Consider the following 23737-nt stretch of genomic DNA (forward strand, 5'->3'; position numbering starts at 1 on the left):
TACTTCTTTTTGTATTGTCAAGGCAGTTTGATTTGTTTCTTCTCCAAGGAACCTGGGAGAGTTTGTAAGAAGGAAAAGTGCTAGAAAATAAGAATATAACCTTATCTACAGAAGGGGAAAAAAAAAAAAAGCAAACAATAATGTTGGCCCTTCAGTCAGAGTTACTCCTTCTTGAGTTTGCACTGGATGAATGCTGCAATACAATTTTAATTGTCACATTACTGCAGGATTTTCTGATTTGGAGTAGGTGTAATGCATCCATCATGACTACTGTGCCCACTGAAAGAAAACACCACAGGACCGCCCTCCAGGGTGTCCAGGAAAATTCCAGAAAACCCATAGACCGTGCTGGAATCCACAGTACCTCCCTACAGTTCTAGGTACTTCAGGTGGAAGGTGTTCAGGTAGCGATGGCTTAAGATAAGTAGATCCAGATAAGCTGATATGCTTGGGTTGAACATGGCTGGATCTCTGGTAGCCAATTCTTCATTGGTTTTTTTGTTGTTGTTGGTTTTCTTTTTAGTTCAGGCTTTTACTATTATAATAACGGGGTTGCAGGCGTGGATTTAGTTGGGTTTTTTTATTATTTAACTGGACACAGGAACTGTCACTTTCCTTTCTAAATCGTCAGCTACTCACCACTGTTGGACAGCTTCCTAAGTCATTGCAGAAGTCAGTGTATTGATATTACTCCATAAAAATGAGTAAATCACCCTAAGACTCTGCAAAAGGAAAGACATAAACAAAGTAGTATGAGAGTGTATCACTGTAACCATTTCCACAATGTGCCAGTGGCCAATTGCTACAAAAAATATGTAACTTGGTTTGTGATGACCTGCTGTTGCAGGGGGACAATCCCAAAGGGATCAGGATCCAATGACAGAGCCCTTAGCTTCACCACAAGAAATAAAAATTATCCCAATTATCCAGCAAGGCAGAACTAGTAATTTTAACTGTAATGAAGCACAAGAATCCTAGTACCAGATCAAGGAAGGCCCCCTGAACTCACATTTTGCAAACATGTAAAGAGAGAAATTCCCCCAGAGAATTTACAGCGTACGTACTGGAGCAGAGACCAAACAAGAGATGCCACAGTGGAAGAGCTGAAGCAGGTAGTGGGCAACACAGCCACCGTGGCCTCAGGCGGCCTGCAGCCCCGTCTGCTCCATACAGCTTAAAGGCCCGCAGGGGTTAATACGGTTAACTTCTAGCTCCTCCACGGAGACAAAACTACGGAAGTGAATGTCTGCTTGTGGATATTTTAAACAAAAAAGAAAACATATGGCCCTCTGGAACTATGCTTGCTGTTTCTCCAGCTGATGTGACCCAGAGAACAGATAGCCTAGGCCTAGAACTAAATGCAAAAGCTTTATTCCAAGGAGCAATTAGAGAACAATTTAGGGAACATGCTTCAATTTTAAAAGTTCTCAGATTAGCAAAGCGGAAACACAAAAAAGTTGAGAATGCTCGTGTATGCTAACTAGTAAAAAATTTAAAAAGCACAAAATATCTTAGCTGTATAAACCAGCAGTTTCTTACCTGCGTGAGGAATATTTCCGCGAACTATGAAAGACAGCTTAGAATGAATAATTAAAACCAGCCTTTTCTCTCCCAGATGTTATTTTGTGATTCTACACAGACTAGTAATGAGCAAAAATTAAAACAGAAGAATGGGCTTAATTCAGAAGGCTGAAAAGAAAGATCAGTAATTTCATTTACAAAATCAGAAATTTCATTTAAAAATAATCATGTGGATTAAAACCACAGGTGTGATAAATAAATAGTGGAGGGCAGCCATGATGCGCATCTTTTAAATCCAAGTCTTGAAACGCGCTGGTAAATGTTTCACAGTACAAATTGATTAGGTAGTCAGGGCCCAAACGCAGAGCCAGCGTGCGCAGACACAATCCCACCGACTGCAGAAACCCAGCAGGAGCACTCGTGGCTCGCAGGGCACTGGGGTTGTGCACCCCCCAGGGACAGCAAGGCCAGGAGGGATCTTAAGTTGTCATCTGGTCCAACCTCTGCCAGAGGATGAACTGTGCCTTAAACATCGCCAATGTTTAAAGTCGTCTTTGTTTAACTTTAAAACTTGTGTAAATGATTTTATAATGCTCTCAGGAAATGTATTGCAGGGCTTTGCAAAGTTACCATCAGGATTATTTTCTCCTAATGCCTAATCTAAAGATAGGCAATTACTTCTTGTCCTATGAACAGGGGATTTGGAGAACAAGGTTTTGGGGTTTTTTTTTACCGTCTTCTCTGCAATGGCTTTTTACAAATGTGAATACTCCTTTAGTCATTGCTCCTGCAGACTAAACAAACCAAATCCGTTCAATTTTTACACACAAAATGATGTTGTCTAGCACTCTCATCTTTCTTGTCTCTCTCCACTGGACTCTTTCCAATTAGCCCCCAACCTCCTTGAAGTGTGGTGCCTGAAACTGGATACAGTATTCCAGCTCAGACCTCATTAGACCTTATTAGGCCTAATGAGAGTAAAAGGTTATTTCATGTGAATTTAATCGGGAACGCTTATTTATTCAGTCTAGTACGAAATTTGCTTTTTCACAAAAAGATGACATTATTGACCCATGATTAGCTTGCCACTCACTGAAATCTGCATGTCCTTTTCCACAGAATTACCACAACTAGCCAGGCCTCCTCCATCCTCTATCTGTTACTTACTTCAGTTCAATACTTTCTATTTGCTCTTAATGAAGCGGATCTTACTTACGTCACCTAATTTCAGCAATTAATTTAAATAACTTCTTGTTCTAATCTATTCCTCTGATACGCTTTCAGCCTTTACTGGCAATAATTGCTTATAAATGAAGTATCTATTGCATAATCCAATCTATTTTATAAAGTATATTGATTAGCATAAAATTGATCTAAGTAAAGGCCTCCTTATTACATCCTCCTAGGCAACAGTGAGAGTACAACCCTAAGTACAAATCACTCTTGTAGATCCATTTAAACCATGCTTCCTGCAACTGGCTATGAAAATGTCAAAAGCAGGCTTTACCAAAAGCCCCTTACCAAAATCAAGACGCGTCACCTTTGCAGCTTCTCTGCTCACAAGTCAATTATTCTGTCACAGAAGGAATTATTTGATAGGATTTCTCTCATATGGTATTTCCCCTTTTCTCTGAAATTGTGTATGGAAAAAAAAAAAGAGAACTCTGGAATTGAAAAAGAGGTATAGGAACTATCTTCCCTCAGAACGAACATTAAAAACAACTAAAATGCATATTTCAATTTGTGAAGATCTTCGGGGTAATTAAAACCATGAAGATAACAGCGAGAACTCAGAACCAGTTCTGAACTTCCAGATGTTGTTCAGAGATATCTCACAGTAATGCTTGCATGTCTGAAAGCATATTATTAAAGAAAATGTTTGAAAAAATGGACAGCCCTACTTTATGAAAAGAAATCTCTGTACTTTAGGAGGAGTCACGGAGTCAGGCTAAATTCAAATGTAACTCTACACATTTGTCTTCTTCCAGTCTACTGCATCTACTGCCTTCTGTGGTTAGTAGTTAAAGCTCACTCTTTACTATGACATGCTTCAGTCATATGTACACATACTCCTTCATATCTGCCCAGCTTTTAGATCTTTGTTGCTGTGACCGTAGTTCCTACTTGCTAATTTCACTGTCCCACATCGGTCCAAAATTAAAGCCCCAATCACTAGTTCAATATATTGGTGCCCTACGAGCCCTCCTCATCTTAGCCATAAACTGGGCCATGTTATCTTACACATCATATAGGTCAAGGGAACGTGCAGTTGTCCTTATCCAATTGTATTTCCTTTAGCAGAAATGCTTACTTCTTCCAGATACACTCCCCCCATCTAGATTAAGACCCTGAATTAAAAGGCAATGAAAACTGGCCTTTATTTTTCTATAGACTTAGGTGAATTCTGGATCAGTCTGTTGGTGAACAAAATTCTTTCCCTACCTGTTACATTTTATTGAAAATATTGCTGTCCTACACACTCAGACAGAAGCAGTGTGTCTTTAATGAGTCTATTTTTATGTACAGGTTATGTTATATAGATGATTTAAAAGGTTAGTGATCATCACATGCTGGACTAGGTCCTTCGAAAACACACTGATGCCACCATGCTAGGCAACTGTTCAAAGAGAAAGAGCCAGGATTCACAAACTTGATGGAGGTCCTGTAACAAATCCATTAAACATCACAGCTGTAATAGATTAATCTAAAACACTTAATTTCATTGGTCTGATTTTTAATATTGTACTTGATGTTACAAATAAAATATAACTTTTAATATTTCAGTTATAAAGTTTTCACATTTCCATGTAAAACCAACAGTAGGTTTAAAGTAAAAACAGCTTCGTAGAGGCAAAAGCTTTTTCTTTAACTTCAACAAGATTCTAATTTTATAAGAGCAGAGAAACGTGTAGACATAAACATTCATGATTTTCTTTTGTGCACATCGGTGCACATTAGTTGATACAAATATAATTCACTATAGAAACATTTTGTTTGTTTGCTTTTGCTACACACAGTTCTGTGCTGGCATCACGTACTAGTTGGTTAATCTTTCAGAGAGTGAAATTTATGCATTTTGCATTCTAACCCCCAGTATGTCCATTGCCAGCAGTGGACTTCATGTTCAGAGAATCAGACTCACAGTGTCAGCAATCTAAAATTAAACTTCAGTACAAGATTATAAATAATCAAAAATTAATGCAACATTTTCATATCATAATCACCAGATGCTTAAAGGCCACGATCCAAGCCAACTAAAATCAATGACAGTTTTCCCATTAACTTAGCTGGAATTCACCCGCAGTTCCCAGTCACTATAGATTCTCATTTTAGTTTTGCAATTTTATCACAGCATGAAGAGTTAAAAAGTGTGTAGTATCACAGCTTCAGTGTGAGAAGTAAAGCCTCTAAGTCTTTCTGGGCCTCTTTATCCTGAAAGAGACAGACAATCATGCATCAACTCAGATAGGATAAATCTCTTCATTTGCCTAATACGTGCCTATCCACATTTCTTTACTTACAACAGACATAACACACAACCGTAACAGCCACAGAATGTACAAGACTGCATAGTAAGTTAATTTATCAGTGATTGCAAAAATAAAGTTTGAAGTGAAAACAAGGGCCAGATGGCAGCCCTCCCTTTACGGCTCTGTTAAAGCACTTAAAACGTTAGCCACAAATAGCCTTCTCAGCAGACCAGTAAGCCTTTCAGCTTAGGCCGTAACTTTTATTGGTCTACTTTGCATGAAGGACTGCTTTGCCTTATACTTTACGTAAGCTTGCAACCCGACTGTGTGCAGTTTTTCTGAAGATATTTCTGTCATGTTTGCTAATTAACAAGAAAGCATTGGGAAATGTAATTCGTGACATAGGTTAGACTGTGGTTTCAGTGCATACAGCCATACCTACCTGTAATAACCACTGTGGACTGACTACACCCTCGGTATCTTCCATACTGGTGTTGGTGGGCTCTGCCTACGCTACTGGGCTCATAGCAGAGTGGAGCCAATGGGGGAGCAAGAGGCAAGTAATGTGCTACGCTCAGAGCCAACACTGTATTATACCTCCTAGGACAGAAGGGAAAGGCTCCTTTTAGGCTGACGTCTAAGTGCACAATTTGCACAGGGCTTTAAACCAAACCCGGCCCACAGACTCTTTCATGGGTAACCAGTGACATACGTTTTGGCTATTCCATCTATAATCTGTTCAGAACGGGGCACATGCGTATGAACATGTAACCACAGTACAAAAAACTCCATTATTCTACTTATTTTTGAAATGTCTCCTGGACAGAATCCACTTGCTTTACTTGCCATTGCAAAGCTTCTAGCTTGCAAAATGCACCTTGGTTTAAAACCGCATTTCTAAAAAGTCAGCACCTCATACCTGCAGGCTGGTAAGGCTCCAAACACCCAATGCATGCACCCATGTGTGCTTAGCAGTGCAAGCCAAAAGCACTTGCACATAACAAATTTCGTGCAAGTATTTCTAATGACAGAGACCAGTATTTCCCAGATAATGCCACAGGCAGTTCTGAAAGAAAATACTGCAGACAGACAGTGAAGTAATCACTGAATTTCAGGATCAGTTCATTATCCAATTAACCAAAGAGCTGGAACAAAATACAGGACATTTTAAAACACATTTTACGGGTGAAGAAATTCCTGCTTCTCTTTATTTTGGTTAGTTGTCTATAATGTCATGGAGGAATAGAGAAGAATATTGAGATGATAGAAACCATATGGCAGACATGTCAAACTACATTATATTATTGCTCTGGATTGAGGCATTAATACATTAGCTGGACACTTCTCTTGGAGTCGCTGCCTTGCTCCCACTGGCAACAATAGGCTAAACTATCTGCCTAACTATTTATCAGAGGCCTTAAAAGGCACACGCTGCAAAGCCAGTAAGCTCTTGCCAAAATAGTCTAACAGAAGGAAATGTCACACTGAATTCAGCACCCCTTAAACTCCATGTCACTACAGGCTGCCTGGAGCATCAGCCTGTGGCTTTCAATAAAGATTGGAAAACTCAAAATTTGCATCAATTTGTTGATTAATTCAGGGAAAGTACGCCCTTTTCTGTACTGACTGTGGTCAACTTGTGAAAATGATTCTACATTAAACAAGAAAGTAAAAAGCCCGATATTGTCCCATGCTACTAAGAAAATGAAAAAGGTTTCATTGTATCTGGTCCTACTCTTTTCACACTTTTCTAAGCCAAAAAAGATAAAGATGCAGGTTTTCTCATATCTGAATGGTGTTCAGCATTTCATGGGTTGATGGGATTCTTTACTCACTTTGCATGATACAGCATTTTAAAAATGTATCTCCCAGCAACTTTGTATAATTGTCTCTCTTCTTAGAGGCAAAGGATTATATTGGGCAATGAGCTTTAACGAGTTGCAAAGGTCCCAAAAACATTGGGCAATCTTCCCTGAATCCTCATCTGGGCTTAGGAAAAAGAATGAAACAAATCCATGATTGTTCTAAGAACTAGCTGGAGAAGAAACAGCAAACGTGCAAAGCATCCTACTTCTGGGTCGCCAGTTCTAAACAAGACTACATCAGTAAAAGCAGGAATTATTATTGTTGCAAACTACTTAACGGGCTGCGTTAATTGAGCCAGTAGCTTCCAGTCAATAATAAGAACTCGGATGGCAAAACATTTCAAAAAATCAGTAATGGCATTAAAAACAAAGCTGAGAATGGTCAGTGAAGGGAACTACTATGTCACCTTTGGATAGAGTCCTTCCAGACCAAGAGGTGTGTCACGCTAAAAGGAGAGAGAAGCCACAACGCTGTTCAGTGTACCAGTCTCCAGTTTTAAGGATGAAAACTTCATTAATGCCCAAAGCTTGGCTGTTAATGGGAAGACAAAGCCATAAATCCTGTATTTGGCCAACTCTCTTCCTCATTGATTTCTGGGTCTGTGGCTTTCTAAAAATGAACAGTCAGGTCAGCTTTTTGCTTTTTTTTTTTTTTTTTTTTTTAAAGACAGGCAGGCTTTGATCTCCCTCTAGAGTGCACCAGGGAGAGGAAGAGATGCAAGTTTGTAGGAGGAATGCAATATATTTGCGTCAGACCCATTTGTTCACCCTGAGGCTTAGTTCAGTGCTGACTTAATACACAGCCGTTTTCAACCTTGACTTTCTACTGTCAAGGCTTACATTTATTAAACACTTCTCGTATCATTTTCAGAGTTGAATATGAGTTCAAAATGTTCTGCAAACTACGACACAAAAGGTATTCAAATTACAGGGTCAGTGACTGTATTTTCCCCTCTTCCTATTTAGTTGCTTTTCTGCTTCATCATCCACAGGAGATATGCACAGGAAAAAAAGACCTGGGAGGCCAGGGACTGAACAAGGGAAGAGAGGGAGTTGAAAACAAGAGCAAGACGGAAGAGAGAGCTGGTGGGAAAAAGGGGATGTTGGCTTAACTGGAGGTAGTCCACATTTTGACAGTTAATGTCTGCTGAAAAAATTTACTGATAAATACATATACACACAGACATACACATATAAATGTGCATGTAAAAATTAAATGGCAATTAAAGCAGAGACAGAAAGATAACGATTCTACCTTCCATCTCTGCTAATTATTTCCTTATGCACTAAACACATTCGACCCAGGCACTGCACATGTGTGCACTTGTTGACAAAGTCCCAACTGTCAACGGAGAATGATACAACCCCATGACCACAGCCAAAATGGTTACGCCAGCCAACTATAACATAATTGTGTGCAACCACTGCCAAATCCCAAGCTGACATGCATCCTGTAGGGTTTCATTGAAGTCAGCGGGGCTGCATGGTATATTAAATGACCTGGGCTGCAAGGGTGGTCCAAAGCTGTACTCTGATATGCGGTAACAGCAATGAGGTGCTGAGAGCCACCCCTGCTTTCCGATACAGCTGTATCATTCCTTCACAGCTCCAGGAGTAATCCTGGACTGTAACAGAAAAGACTCCCAAACATGCACAAGGATCGTTAATTAGAGAGTAATAGCTCTTGTGGACAATATAAATCATATAAAGCTATACGCTATCCATTCTCAGTTTCATGTTAGACTCTCACAGATGGTGTGACGGTAGTAGGCGTTAATTTGCATATAATTGCATCATACTGTTTTTCCCCTTAGATATTTCAATAAACCAATGCAATCACCCACTTGCAACCTTCTATACGACTGCTGTATGTCGCAAGTTAGGGCATTTTATGTTCTTTCATATTTTTAGTATCTTCCTCTAGGGATGAACCATGACTTCTCAAGGCTTTTAGGATCAAGGCAAGCACAGCTTTAAAATACGTAGCTGGCAATAATTCCATGTTTTCTGATTACACTTCAAGCAGAGGAAAAAACACCCTTTCACACCCAGAAGACTGTGAATGAACAGTTCAGCTAGTTTGAGGACTGCTGTTGAAAAATTATAAAACGGCAGAATCAATTTAGAATAATTAATACTCGTGTAAAATTTTTATCCGCTAGTTCTTTTCTAACTTAAAAGACTAAGTTTCACCTGTAGTCTGGTTTCCTTTTACTGTTGTACGCAACGTGGAGCTTTTGGTGTTCAAGACATTCCCCTCTTTCTGTCCAGCTGCCGCCCCCATCACGGTGGGACCTACAGCCCTTCTTTCTGTGCAGTCATCACTGAAACAACTTGAACACGATCACGCCCAGTTACAGCCCCTTCAGAAAGATGCCTGTTGAGGCTCTTCTTCACCCTGTATATTGACTCTGAGACAATATATTTCAAACTCCTGGAAGCTTGACTTCCCCCGGCCCCACTACAAAAATAGGAAACCAACTGCGAACCTCTTGAGCCTGCAGTGCACCACCATCTCTGTGAATACTTCTCCCACTCTCCCCCTGCACCATCAGCACGCCAGCGGAGGAGATACGCTCCACACTTTGAGGGACCGTCCGTTGACCAGTCTTGCCGTGCTAAGAACTGTGCTAAAACTGTGTTACCTTTGATAGGATGTTGAAATGGATACTTTGTGATAAACTAGTGAATTTAATCATAAATTAACAAGCTCAGTATTTATCAGGATAGACTTTATCCTTATGTATGAAACTACTACACTACAAAAAATACCTTCATCATTTTTTGGAATTGTTTTTGGAGGGGGAGAAAGAATAAGCAGACAATGCAAACAAACCTTTTGGCAAGAACTTCAAAAACATTCAGATGGCAAATCAGTCTGATCACTAAGATAGAGTAAAATAGACTGTATTCTCTGAAGTGCAAACTAATGTAGAATATAGGAGGTCTCAAATTCTTTTAGCAGCTCTTTTACAAATGTCTCATTTTTACCAGCATTTTACGGTTTGAAATCTGATTGCTTTATAATGAGTTTTTAAAAGGCCTATTCCCTGAGCTTGAAGGACTCATATTCAGTGTAAACAGAATCATTAATTAAGGAATAGTTTTTTAAAGTATATTCAAAAGATATTTAATTTTGGGTTGGTGGTAGCTATTAGGAAATTCTTGTTCAACTCCATAAACAGTATTATTCAAAATGAACACAAATCTGAATACTTCCATTATTTTGTAATTGAAACACCACAGACTTTTGCTTGGCATTTGGAGAACAAATGTGCGTAGAATCTAAAGGAACGAATATCCTCTGAAAACAATGACATTTTGTATTGAGCCGATGATGTCGAGAAAAGGAAATGTTCTGTTTGATGAGAAAACAAAAACATTTTTTATAAGGTTAACCCAAATTATTCACATAGTTTCGATGGGTATTTTTTTCACAAACAAGTCATAATTTGTACCCTTCACTTTAAAAGCAAAAGTAAATTACTTTCTCCTCCTCAAAATCTTACTTAGGAGGACAGATTACCACAGCAGCTTCAAATGAGATCTGTTGGAAATATCACAGCAAGGTCTGCAACGTACGACCAATCTATGGGTGGCTGGAGCAGGCATTTCTTGGAAAATGTTTTGGAAAATAAAGATATACAAATGGCCCATTGTAACAGGAACAACTGATGGGTGCTGAAGTTTATACTCTGCCCTCTCTTCCATCCCTCTGTAACCCCCACTCTTTTCCTTACAGACAATATTAAAAATGTAAAGTAATGACAAGGGTGATGAATTATGGCGACGTAAAAAAATGTAAGAAAATCTTACGGCATGATTTCTCCGCAGCAGCTGCATTCTTGTGTAAACATTCAGCCATTGTTCCTGCCCTTTATTACATTTACCTCCTCCTCCACATGGGCTTTTCTAGAGTTTCAAATGTCACTGAGGCCAAAGGCAGAGTCTTTAACAAGTCTCTGCTTTCTGCCATTATACACCTGTAAGAAGTGAATGCCGTAATGATCAATTTCTGTAATATCTAAATCTCTCTCACTTGTTAATTTCAACTCTGAATTGCCTTCATTTGTAATTGCTGGGAAGGAGGGAGTGTTTTTAAAATCAAGAATTTTTTTTTTTTAAATCACCAATAATTTCGTAAAATACATTCTCAGCTTCAGGTTAGTTTTTATCTGCATTTTAAGTAAGACTTTCAGCAACTCTCAGTGCAAATAGATTTGCTTTGCATTCTTCCTGCTTTGCTGTCTTCAGCTCTTCCAAGACTACATTTTTTGTGATATAACTGCTGCTTTTTAGATTAATTTTCAAAAAACATCATAGAGACCAGAACCTTGAAATTTTAATCTCTTTCTCTGCTAGGCTGTTAATCCCTTTGTGGTGAGCTTATTGGTCCTACAAGCACAGAGTTCACTCTCATGCCCATGCTCACCTCCAGATACAAGAAAAAAATAATTTCCTTACTATTATACTTTATACTACATTGAGACTTTAATTTTCTACCAGTTTCAGCCTTGAAAATACCCAACAATCTTTGTTATAAACAAGAAATCAGTGTCTTATTCCCCTTACGTGCAAAGCGCTATGTGTTTAATCAAGTGCACCCCCCCACACTTGTTTTGTCTTTCTATATGCAAGATGAATTGTTCATGTTTTCAAACTGAAATTACATTTTTCTCCCCAAATTTAAAAAAGTCATTTTTTTCCATCACAGTAGTCCACCACATCTGGTTTCGACAGTCCTTCATGTAGTCACACTCACCAAGGCTTTGAGTGCACTACAAAGTAATGAGTCTCAGTAAGGGTAATGCAACATCTACTATATAAACAGAGCAGCTGTTATGCACTTTACCATAACTCACAGCAGCCCTGAACATTAGGATCTCTTTTACTGAAGGGGTGAATGTTTCCCAGGACCCTGAGGTTATCCAACTGGATAGCAACCAGAGAAAAGCAGGACAATTTAATGTCCTGTGCACCTCCAGCAGTGAAGTACTGCTCTACAGTATGACAGTATTTATGGCCAAGGAAGGACCATATGATTCATTGGAGGTTTTTGTTTAGAGTAGAGAGGATAAAGAGAAAGGTCTCTAAAGTAGTACTGTAACATCAGTTTTGTCTTCCAGATGTAATTTGCACCAAATCTCCTATATTTCCTTTCAAAATTAAAAAAAAAATGCATAGACTGAGTAGTTAAAAAGAGTTTGGCACATTTTTAAAAACTGGTATTAGGACTTAACAGGAGTCATTCAATCAGAAGTTGTCTCATCATTGATGATTTCTCTGGTATCCTTTTTAAGGTTCATAATAGGGTTGAAACTGGCCATCTGATTATTTTTTTTCTTTAACAAGAATTACCTCTGTTTAGAAGCCCCTCTACCCCTTGAGTTAAAAACATATTCTGTAAGTGGTAGAACAGATGCACAGAAGGGATATTTGGATGTGGTACAACATTCAAGACAAAAATCATCTCACTTAACTTGAAATGTTACATGAAATGAATCCTAGAGAAAGTGTCAAAGAAGTGCCCTGAGTTAGACCAGCTGAGAATTTGACCTGAGGATTAAAATGAGCTATGGGCTATTTTACTGATGCAGAGCACCTCTGGTTCCCACTGAAGTCACTGAAAACCGTGGATGCTCAGAAGCAATAAAAAGTAAACCATTGTCTACTATTATTTTTCATACTTATGCTGCAAGATGATTTGTATCATGAAATACTATACATTTCCTCAATGTGGCACCTTTCCAGCAACTTTGTGTCTCGGTCTGCTCCTGATTTTATGCCTTTATACACATATATGTTTCTCAGTAGAAGCCATCATTTAAAAACAATAAAGGAATTCCCCTGCCTGAAGAAAGAGAGAAAACTCACATGAGAAACTATGATTACACTTGGGAATGATGAGTTTCGCATGACTGTGACAACATACCACGCTGCCGACAACCTTGAGATCTTGTGCTGTGGCAAACCGAAAGAAATCCTCAGACTGCTGCTGACCTGCATTTTCTATTTCAGACCACGAGCCCGATCTTTTACAGGGCTGCAGTCAATTCAGGCACTTTATCAGCATCCGTTTATTACTGTCTCCCCAACGTCTCTTTAGTCTTATTACAGTCTCTTCCCTCCCTTAAACTAACCTGACTAAATGTTATTCCTACGTACAGCTCCAAGCCCTGAACCACTTCATTTCCAACATGTTTCCCCCCAAAATCAGTAACAGTCTGTCTCTAACACAATAACCAAAACAACGCGTAATATTCTAATTCAGATGGGACTTGAGGTAACAGTTAGCATCAGCAGTTTGTGTTCCAGATCTCCATTTTATGGTAATCCCTTTCAGCGTGCACTTGGTTTTACCTTGTGCTGACTGCTTTTTTTTTTTTTTTTTTTTTTAAATTGAATTACACACTATTGCCTCAATGCCGTATTTTCCTGGACTCTTTTTTTCTAAACTTAAAACACATCACAAGTAAACAAGACAAAGCAGACAAATCTGTGATATCTATAGAATTAGTCAAAACAGAAGAGGACAAATCATCTTGTCCTCTTCAGATGGACAGAAGATTTTTGGGGCCCATTTGCCGCTCTTTCTTCTGTTCATAAACCAGTATCATTCTTATTCTCATCACCACCCTGCTTGCCAGAATACACACACATCCCCCTCAGATTGCTCCCAAATTGCTGCTCTCACCTCAGGGTCCCCTGAGGTCTGCTGGTACTTCAGAAATGTGATGGGGCATTCCTTTTACCAGGGACTAAGCCCCTCCAGGTGGCCCAGGGCGCACTGAACTCCAGCTCACATTTAGACTGATGACACTGGACTTTAGAGGCAGGATTCACCTCTCGTTAACTGCACAGTCTAGGAGTCACGTGTTTCAGGTACGCATCTTACACGTATCTGCACATCTAGTCTCTCTCTGCCATCAGGGGACAGAGGGAGGCAGGATGAGGCACCTGGATGCATCTCTCTCTCTCCACCGAGTGTACGGGGAGCCTCAGCAACTACCTTTGGTCACCAAAATTTTGTCCAGCTATTGTTATCAAAGATGAGTCCCAATGTATGCTATTTCTACACTTTTTCAAGGAGTCTTTATGAATATGTTGAATGACTTCCAGTTTACTAAACATAGGCAGTCTTCTGCCCACCAGAAGTTTCTGTGATGTATGTTTGTTTGCAATTTTACCAGATAGCTTCAGAGTTCACTGCAAGATTATCTGGCCTGTAGTAAGTTGAATACAGGAAAAACAAAAAATTCACCAGCACAATCAGTGCAGATATATACAAAACAGGCTGAGTTAAAGCAATTTCAGTTGTATGCTCTCTCACTTACACCACTGGTCCTAGTTTTTATGCAAAGATGTAAGGTACCAAATAACGGATAATTTATAGCAGTCTTTGCTACATTCTGTAATAGGCGAGCTGAAGGTACATTTCAACAGTAAGTAAAGAATAAAGCAGAGTTAAGAGATTATTAATGTCATATCTGTATCAATATGTATTTAAAGAAACACTGAACTTAAGCAATGATTGCTTAATTTATGATCGGTACATACTATAACTTGGGCCAAAAATAAAAGGCCACCCAGGAGCAGCTGCTGGTGAGGCATGCAGTGGTCTTTCTTCCCAGCAGGAACACTTGACATAAACATGTTAGTGCTCCACACACAGCATTTATTGTCAATCAAGTTACAGAGCTATTTAATGGTCTTTTTCCTTAACTTCAAAGAATTAAATGGGATAGGGCCAATTCATCTCTGGAATCACCTCTCTCTCTCCCTACCACATCTGCTGTGCTCAAAGGGGGTCCCTCAGGCTGACAAAGCTCAGGTTTGAACTTGTCACGCTCTAGGATGGTAAGACGTTTCCAGTTATAGGTCGGTAATTATGGAACTTGCTTCTACACGAGATCAGACAGAGTGAACCTTCTTGCCATGACTTGGTTTATATTTGAGAAATTAAATCACTTAAAATCTCTCAAATATCGTAGAAATTTTGCATCCACATACTAAAAATACTCTAAAGGGCTTAAAAAGGAATCCAATAATCTCTTCGAATAAACTATGTTCCAGTAGACGTAACTGGAAGAACTGTGCCTCTTTAACCGCACTGTGGTTGAAGACAAAGGCAGTCTTGAATAACTCATCTACCTTTGCTATAGCTAACACACTGCCCTGGAGGCCTTGACAAGAATCACAAACCAGAGGCTTTCAGGAGCAGAAATAGAGACTGTGGGGCAAAAATCCAGAATGCTTTCAACTGAGAGAAAGTAGGTCTGGGGCAAAATTTCAGCACAGCTAGAGTGACACACTCAACTGCTTATGATTAAGATAGCCTAATGAAACGCATTGAATTACAGAGTGCAATTCAATTTCTGACAGCCTCTGACACAGACAAGTCCTTGACAGTTCCCCAAACAAAGATTTTTGTAAAGCTGTTGATACAGACAACTGTAATGAGCCAACCTAGAGGGGAGGAAAAAGGAAGGTTCTGTGTTCAGAGGAAAAATTGAAACATTATGTTATTACTGACAGTGCAATAATGGGTGCCAAAGACAAGACAGTGGTCACAAGAGAACAAGTTATCACTCTCAATACCCACCTCATTAGTAACTGAGAGAATTGACAGTGCAGAATCACAGTACTTCAGTGCATTGTTTTTCTGGCCGAGATCTTTATAGCACTGAGAAGAAAAAACATTTTGTTTCCAATCAGACCACTGTAAGAATACCAGAGTCTACAAATAATTATTTTTAAAAGAACTTGGTTACCTTTGCCAAATACACATAATTGTATTTGGAATATCCTGGACACATTTCTTCTGCCTAAATAATAAAAAACAGGAAAGAAAAGAGACATAAAACTTGCGCGATGAGATTTATGTGGTCTGCATAGCATTTTTAGTAACGCACTAAGCTTCCTCAAACATCAGACTGAACCATCCCTACTGTGTGCATCACAATCTGTTTAGCACTTCAAAAAATCCTGAAGAAAACAAGAAAACCCAAACCCCAAACCAGGCACATGAGGTGCTGATATTGAACACATAAAAACGTTCTGTATTTCTTGCTCTCCTCTCTCCCTAAGTGCTTTGTAAAGATATCAGATCATTCTATAGAATATCTATTGGATTCATTCACTTACATAGTGGGTTGGAAGACACTGCTCTCTCTAGATTATTAATATTTATTTCCTCATCAAAGAAATAAACAAGCAACCAACCATTCATACTTTGTGTAATGGGTAATGGACTGTATTCATCAACTTTATAATTGTTTTTCTTTCACAGACCCGTATCTTCTGGCTCTGGGTTCACTTTTCTTTTCACATTACCATCTTCCGAAAAGTTCAGGTCATTAAAACAGTTCGTCTTCCTTTTAAAACACATCAAGGATGTAGAAGCTTGAAAGATGAGTAAAAACCTTACCAATTAGCTACTAACGAAGAAGCAGCTTTAATCAACAAACAGCTTTTGGGGAAAAATTACATCAGTGAAATTTATAGTAGCTGTAATCCTTGGACCAAAACAATGCTGCTTTCACTACAACTGTGTATTATCAAACAACTGAAAAAGAAACCCAAACAGTTGTCTTTTAGACAGCAATTTAATTTTTGTTGCAGAAGATGACTTAAAACCACAGTTACTCTGCAGCTCACCACAAAATACCCTGAAGCTAAAGTGAACACTTCAAATTATTTCTACCACCTTTGGAGTTTGACCTTAAAGATAGAATCTCTTAAACTGGGAAGATGGTAATGTATTGTATTGTCCAAAATTCAGGAGATCATTCCATCTTTAAATAGACTAAGACACAGAAAACAAGCACTTTTGATAGTGAAGAAAATACGCTTGTCCAATTCCTTTGAGAAACTGTCTGAAAGTAATTGTAATGATGGAAGTTTATGCTTTGAATTCAGTCAAGTGAAAAATGTATTTTTCAGCTCCAGAAGTAGAAATGATTCATATAAAAGCCACTGAAAGACAGGTTTGTTTTATTCATGTGGTGTTTTCTCATAACTGTGCATTCAAGTAGAACGCCCGGGAACATGGACCTATATGCCAGAGCTTTCTTTTCTACTTCACTCAAAGGTAATTTCAACTCCACAAACAAGAAAGGCTTCTTCTGAAAGTCAATGAAAAGAGCTTCAGATCAGAAAAAAAGAAGTGTCACAACGTCAAAGTTTTCCTTGCCTATGTTAACCCTCTTGCAGAAACAGGCAAATCATCAGTTACCGCTATGGTTAATTTGTTTCAATGGCATATATAACTGATCTATATCCCTCTCACATTACATCCAGTAACTATTAACCACGGCAAGTCACTGAAGAATTCCCTAAAACTAAAGAAAGAGAAGAAAGGTGCTAGCCACTCACCTCCAAACTAATTTTAAAATAGCAAAGAAAAAATATTTTAGTAGAGAGGCCTGTGGTATTTAGGAGAGCCCTGGATTTATAGCTACTGAACATAATCTGTTGAGCAGACACCTTGACAACAGTCACATATACCAGCTGGTAAACAGTCACACAGGAAAACCCTTGGCTAGGACTTACCTTAAGGAAATTCTGCAATGCTTCTTCCACTGTTGAAGTTGGTGGAGTCCCAAAGAGAGCAGCAGCTACTTTCTTTTCAATCCAAGACAACTGAGCTACCTATAATTAAAAACAAACAAACAAACAACAATCAAAAGTCTTTAGGGTTGCTTCTCAGTTTTGGAGTAAATACTGTCCTGTGCCACTGTACTACTTATACAAGCTATTTTGCAAAAGAACCTGTAAAGGAATGTTTTATACTGTCGATTTTCCAGCTCAAAGCATAGTCTTTTGGATTTTAGATTCTATTAACAGGAAAATGTACACATTAAGAAATACATGACAAAACACCAACATCATTGATATGAGATTATTCCAATGTACAAAGCTTAAAGTACCGTTTAGGTTTCCTAAGACCTTGCCGTTTTTTAAAACTTAAGGCTAGAAATAGTGCTTTAAACCTGTTAAGATTTTCATGAGACAGACAGCTTAGCATCATAGTCCATGTACTTGACTACTTTTCAACATTACGAAAAGCTGTTGCTACAGTCAAAATGTGAATGCTTTTGGCGCTTGTAAAACAAGTTCATTTATTACACAGAAGCTGGTGACAACCACTGTTAAGAAATAGGCTTCATTTTTTTCTCTTCAAATCTGACAAATAACACTTGCCAAAGACCTCTTCTCATTTCAGGAAGATGGGCTCCTGTAAAAGGAGTTTAGGGAACTGTCATACTGCCACACAACGTACATGACTTCTTCCCTTACATATACTGACACCTGACAGAAACTGCTCTGGTTACTGCCATAAGGTATTTGGCTCCATCACCTGACCTGGCGAAACACACCTCACATCTCTAACGAAGGATGGAGCTGCTAAGAAATGCAATGTGAGACTGGAGCCTGTTTAAATGGAGAAGTGAAGCCACCCTCCTTTGGACACTTCTACTACATCTGTAAAGAAAAGTCAGGACTTTATTCCTTCACATCAGTATTTGAACCACAGCACTGATGGCTCCTGTCACAGAGTACAGCTGAGTTTAAAAATGGTGAAAAACAAGGTTCTGTGTTTTTCTAGCAATTTCTGGCCTGATCTATGCAGAGGCAACACAGAGAAGGGATACACACAGGCAGAGCAAGAGCGCCTCTCATCGGAGACCTGGAGGTGAAATATGAGTCACATAGGGACATCTCTTTTTCAGAGGGAGCTGCAATTCAAATAACAGAGTTGAACCTTGACGTCAAGTCTGTCCTACTGCTGTAAAAATTAAAATGGTTTTGGATAGCTTTAGATTATTCCCGCCTCATTCCCTGGCTTCCCAATCTCTTCAGGCCTCTTGCTGCTCCCCCCACCTTTTCCAGCTAAATCCAGCAATTATCCAGTAGATGTCAGTTAATTACGGTAAAATATAAGAATCCATCCACACATAACTATCCATAGCCGTCAACCAGCATAGAATCATAGAATAGTTTGGGTTGGAAGGGACCTCTAAAGGTCATCTAGTCCAACCCCCAAAGAGCATGCTTCTCTTTTGAACAGACATCAAGCTCTCTGTATTTCTTGTTGCAAACTGCCCTAAAAATACCATTGCAAAGAGTACAAATACAGACCAGCACGCAACAGGAAAAAACATAGGACCATGTTTTCCTCATCTGGCCCCAATGACTCTAGCTACATAAAAGCAACATTGCTTGGAGACAGAAGGCATCCTGGTCAAGTCTTGCTGGTTGTTTGGCAGGGTCCAATGCCTTATTTGTTAAATGCCGTCAGTAAGTCTTTCACACAAAACCACTAAAAAAATATATTCCAGAGAGAAACAGTATTAAGAAAATAAAGATTTTTTTTCATTCTCTCTCTCTCATACATCCCACTCTTGAATCCTCTTCTAAGGGAATAAAGTGTTTTTTACAAAAGGTCTCCAGCAATCCCAGAGTTCTTATTCATTGAAGCAACAAGATGTTTCCCCTCTCTGCACTGCAGAGCTTTCACACTGTGTTACAAACTGCAGCATGCAGGTTAAAACTTCAGATTGTAGGTATGTATATAATTCCCTCACACACTTAATTTCCCTAGCAGCTCTATAGTTTGAGACATATTCTGCAAGAGATATTAAAAGGATTTTTGCAAAAGTATCGTTTTCTTCATGCCAATCTACTGCTGCAGTGTTCTCTATTCTTTTGGAAGAGGGAGGGGTTTTCTATATTTCCAGGTCCATCACACCAAGATAGAGGTAGTTTACAGAGGGAGGAAGAGGGGGGAAAAAAAATAAAGGGAATGTATATGCTTACACTGTTCTCTGCAAGACCACACAACACCCTGGAGATACATATATACACATATGCACAGATACAATTAACACACGTGTCTGCTGTTATGCAATAGTGAGGAAACAAAACTGCAGTTTTTCCATGTGGAGTTATAATTACCTATTGAAAACACAAGTTCTTCCTGGCAGTTGTTTTATTTTCTTACAAGATTTAATCAGAACTGATTTACTGAGGTTTTAGTCCTTATTTTGTCTGGCTTGGGTGCTGCTTTGCACTATTCAAACTTAAAAAAGCCCAAACATATATGCACTTGGCCATTTTTATATTACAAATCCCACCAACCTAAAACAATCTTTAAAAGCAAAATGCACGTATGCACAACAGAGAGTTTTCTTTAACGTGCACTGGCTCCAGCATTTGTGACTATTATACAGATAGCCTGAGAGTTCTGTAATGTTTTGAGCGGTCAGACTTATATGCCACTGGCTTAATGAATTTATTGCAGCTAACTCTAGCCATCCATAAATGAAGTGCCTAGTTTACACGAGTTTTCCAGGTTGCCTGCATGGTCAATACAGAGAGAGGCATTTCCATTAGGCAATTCCTCTTCACGTACCTTAGCCTGGGATGAACACTCCTCTCTTTCTCTTCTTTCTTTCCTTCAACTACAAAAGGAGCATAGACAATTATACCTTGTGGATGGCTAAAGACAGGTGAGGTGAATCCCATCACAGCAGCTTAACCACACCCCACCTGAGTCAGTCTGCACCCCCCTATGACTGAGGTGGGACAAACAGAAAAGACCTGTTTTATGCAAGACACAAAATAGTGTCCTGGAGCAATAATGATGAACAGGAAATTATACCCTTCCCCTGAACACACACAAGCACAGTCTTTAATTTGAAATAACTTTATTAGAGTAAGTCTTATGCCACGTTCAGTGAAATGGAAACATCATTCCTACCACACCAACTAACCTTATTAAGCATTCTCTGTGTGTGAGCAAGCACAGGCAACAGAAACCCTGGTGTAGCACGCTCTAGTGTAGTGCAAATTTGACTTCTACAGTCAAGGTTATTCCAAATAGTGCAAAGCATATCTGGAGGTCCATACAAAATCAAGTACAAAGAGACTGTAACCATCATCAGCTTCAGCAGAACCATGATTCCACTTAATGCGTGTTCCAAGAATGGTACAGGACAGCAGAAAGTCGTAAGAAAAACAGCTACTGCAGCAAGTAATAGCTACAACAACAACAAAAAATTAAAGAAGGAAGATTGCGCTTGCCCTACAGATGATTTCCAAACCTTAAGTGAGTTTTGGATTTTTAGGTCTCCCAAGCCCTGACGTCAGTCCCCCCAGCAGCCTGAAAATTCACGAGAGCACTGCAAGGAACACTGCGTTTCCACAGAATATCAGGTTTTAATGTATTGGGTCACTCAAGGAACATCACTCCCCAGCTGCCATACGTGAGGAAAGCTAGTCCCACTCGCTCAAGAGCAACAAACAAGGGCCTGAGGGACCATCAGCCAACTCCTGAACTGGAGTTGGCTCCTAGGGCTGGAGGGGAGTGGGTCACGACAGCCTGGCCCCTGCCAAGGAGAGGAGGCCACTCTTCAGTATCCCAAAGCTATCAGAGATGCTTGTCTCAAACAATCTCTCCTATAGGTCTGTCAAACAGCAAGCTCGCATCCATTTTTTCTACCCAAATCTCTACTAATACCATAGATGGAAGAAAGCCACCCACAGTTAAACTGCAGCTGACCGTAAAGTTTGTACTCAGCACACTCCTATCAGGCCTCTTGCTCCTCTGAAGACCAAAACAGAAAATGTGGTTCTCCCTTAAATACTGGGAAAAGGGATTTCCTAACATCCCTTTCTCTTCCTTAGCCTAGGATCAGCAAAAAACACATATGAACTAAAACACTGGCTGGAGTCTGGTTTTTTGTTTTTGTTTTTTGTTTGTTTTTGATGAGATGCAAATCCTGCCCACTGACAGCTCTTTTCGAATTCCAGGATGTTGGTACCGAGGAAACCAACCCACTTGGACTGAAAATTCAGCCAGGATTGACTTGCAGCCCTAAAGGATATCCTCCTCTGATGTTTCCTTGCTACTAGCTCACTGAAGACAGATCACACAATTGTCTTCCATAAAGGAAAATCATCCCATTGATCCAGCTTCAGTAAAATATTAATGGCACCTATTTAAATATCCCCAGAGAGTTTCTTGTTCTTTTTTATTACAATATATTGATGTAAAATTGTATTAAATAATTTTGCAATGTTTTGACTTCTGGAAGAGATTAAGTAACTGGACAGCAGTTTTAAAATACTGCCTTCCAACACAAATATTCTCTTTCTTGCCAGCTGAAGAACCAAGACAGTCTGCACAAGCATTTAGGCATTTATCCAACTCTAATCCCCTGGGCTTTTTACTTTCCAGTAAAGGGAGCAGACTTACAGAGCACACTGACAAAGGAACTGGGTCAATTTGTTCCCTGATGTAACCCAAACAGATACTGGGATACACCAGAGATGAATCCAATACATGGCATGTAACCTGCAAAAAGAAAATCCCAAGAGATCTAATTTTTAACACCCCACTAGCATTTACCAAAGGCTCTGATCCAGTTTCACAAGTATATGCTAACTGTTCTGTTTCAGTCCTGTAATGGCAAGTAGCCATAAGTCTTAACTAGATATGTACTCCATTTTAAAATCTATTCTAAACATTAAAACACTAAAAAAACCCCCACCATAAACACACAATTAAAAGGATTATCAGATAATTGTGCCCAAAACTCTAAGAAAAAAAAAAAAAATTCCTATACACCATGCACCACAGATCAATTCACTTCCAATAAATATTTCTTGCTGATGTGAAGAGCAAAGTAGTTTTTACTTTCCCATAACAAAAACAAGGCTGAAACTTGAAAGGCTCTAAACACTGTACTTATTTTAAATCATATCAACTAACCCAAGCATATATTTAAAACATTAAACCTTCCCTAAAAGATACATACTTAACAATGCCTGTTTTTGTCACAGAAGGCTGAGAAGAAAGAGTTTCGTCTACCACCAAAGACATTTTAAATGAAAATTATTTTGCTGCAGTTGTTTTTCTTTGGAATAGTAACATCTCTTTTACATACTAAACACTGGTTTGCTTTGCTTACTAGCAAAGTATTTTAAAGTATCTTCATTACAATTATAGGGTAATCATCTTTTCCTAACATTATCACTAAAGCTACCCTGGCAAAAATTACCACTGTGTAGAAGTTCATATCAGCTCTGGAAAAAGGAATATTAAAATAACATTTGGTAGGGTTCTGCAGTTATCCATTACTAGTGGTGTTCAATTATGTTTGCTCAATGCATAAATAAATAGGGTTTTTTTTCCCCCTTGTCACCTCTGCGAAACAAAACGAAAAACATTAGAGCTATACGTGGCTTCTTGTATACACAGCAGTCTCACAGGCAAAATTTAGCCCATCATGACATCTATGAAATGATTGGTGAAAACCTTGCCTACCCGATTGTGATACCAGAAGTAATTTTCTGACAAAGCTGAGATGATACACACATCAGAACAGAATCTTCCTCTTTTGTATAGCTCTACAGGCTTTATAATGGTAAGAGAAATAAGAAACAGCAAAAATTGATTTTTAGACAAGGTGGCACACAACTGTCACTGGCTCTGCATCAGAGACAAACCCCCACTGCTGCAAGGCAGTGAAAATCCAGCTCATCCCTCCTGATGGAAGGCGCTATGACACTTTGCATCAGCTTTGGATCTGGCCCAGAGAGAATAACTGCTGAGTAAGAAACTTGGCATTGCCATACCATTGCTCTTCGCAAAGGACTATGTTACACTGAGGAAGGCGAGAAACGGCAGTCAGAGCCAAATTCTGGCAAAACTCCACAAATCAAATAGCTTTACGAGTACAGCATGCAGTCTCTGGATATAGATTTCAGCTTTCAATAAATCTTCTCTGTTTGCCTCCACTATGCTTTTTACTTAAAAGTCTGTTCAACTGATTTTCATTTGTGAAAATGAACTGAAGCCCACATTTTCAATACTCA

The 23737-nt window shown here is 39.1% G+C and overlaps 1 protein-coding gene across 3 annotated transcripts in view; it reads right to left on the minus strand.

The window, feature by feature from the left end:
* Positions 1-3882: 3882 nt before the first annotated feature.
* The window catches only part of RMDN2 (regulator of microtubule dynamics 2), a 50138-nt gene continuing 30283 nt past the window's right edge, over positions 3883-23737 (minus strand). Inside the window, exons 8-12 of one of the 3 annotated variants that reach the window (XM_076334274.1) lie at positions 17408-17506; positions 15628-15681; positions 15459-15539; positions 7264-7302; positions 4209-4953 (exon numbers count right to left, since the gene is read on the minus strand). In XM_076334274.1, the coding sequence (XP_076190389.1) occupies positions 4900-4953; positions 7264-7302; positions 15459-15539; positions 15628-15681; positions 17408-17506 (327 nt within the window). In that variant the 3' untranslated portion in view covers positions 4209-4899. Of the gene's footprint in view, positions 4184-4207; positions 4954-7263; positions 7303-15458; positions 15540-15627; positions 15682-17407; positions 17507-23737 lie in introns of those variants that run through there. The other 2 variants (XM_076334276.1, XM_076334275.1) reach the window with 2 other exon arrangements.

Source organism: Aptenodytes patagonicus, chromosome 3, assembly GCF_965638725.1.
Source record: "Aptenodytes patagonicus chromosome 3, bAptPat1.pri.cur, whole genome shotgun sequence".
In the NCBI taxonomy this organism is placed as follows: Eukaryota; Metazoa; Chordata; class Aves; order Sphenisciformes; family Spheniscidae; genus Aptenodytes; species Aptenodytes patagonicus.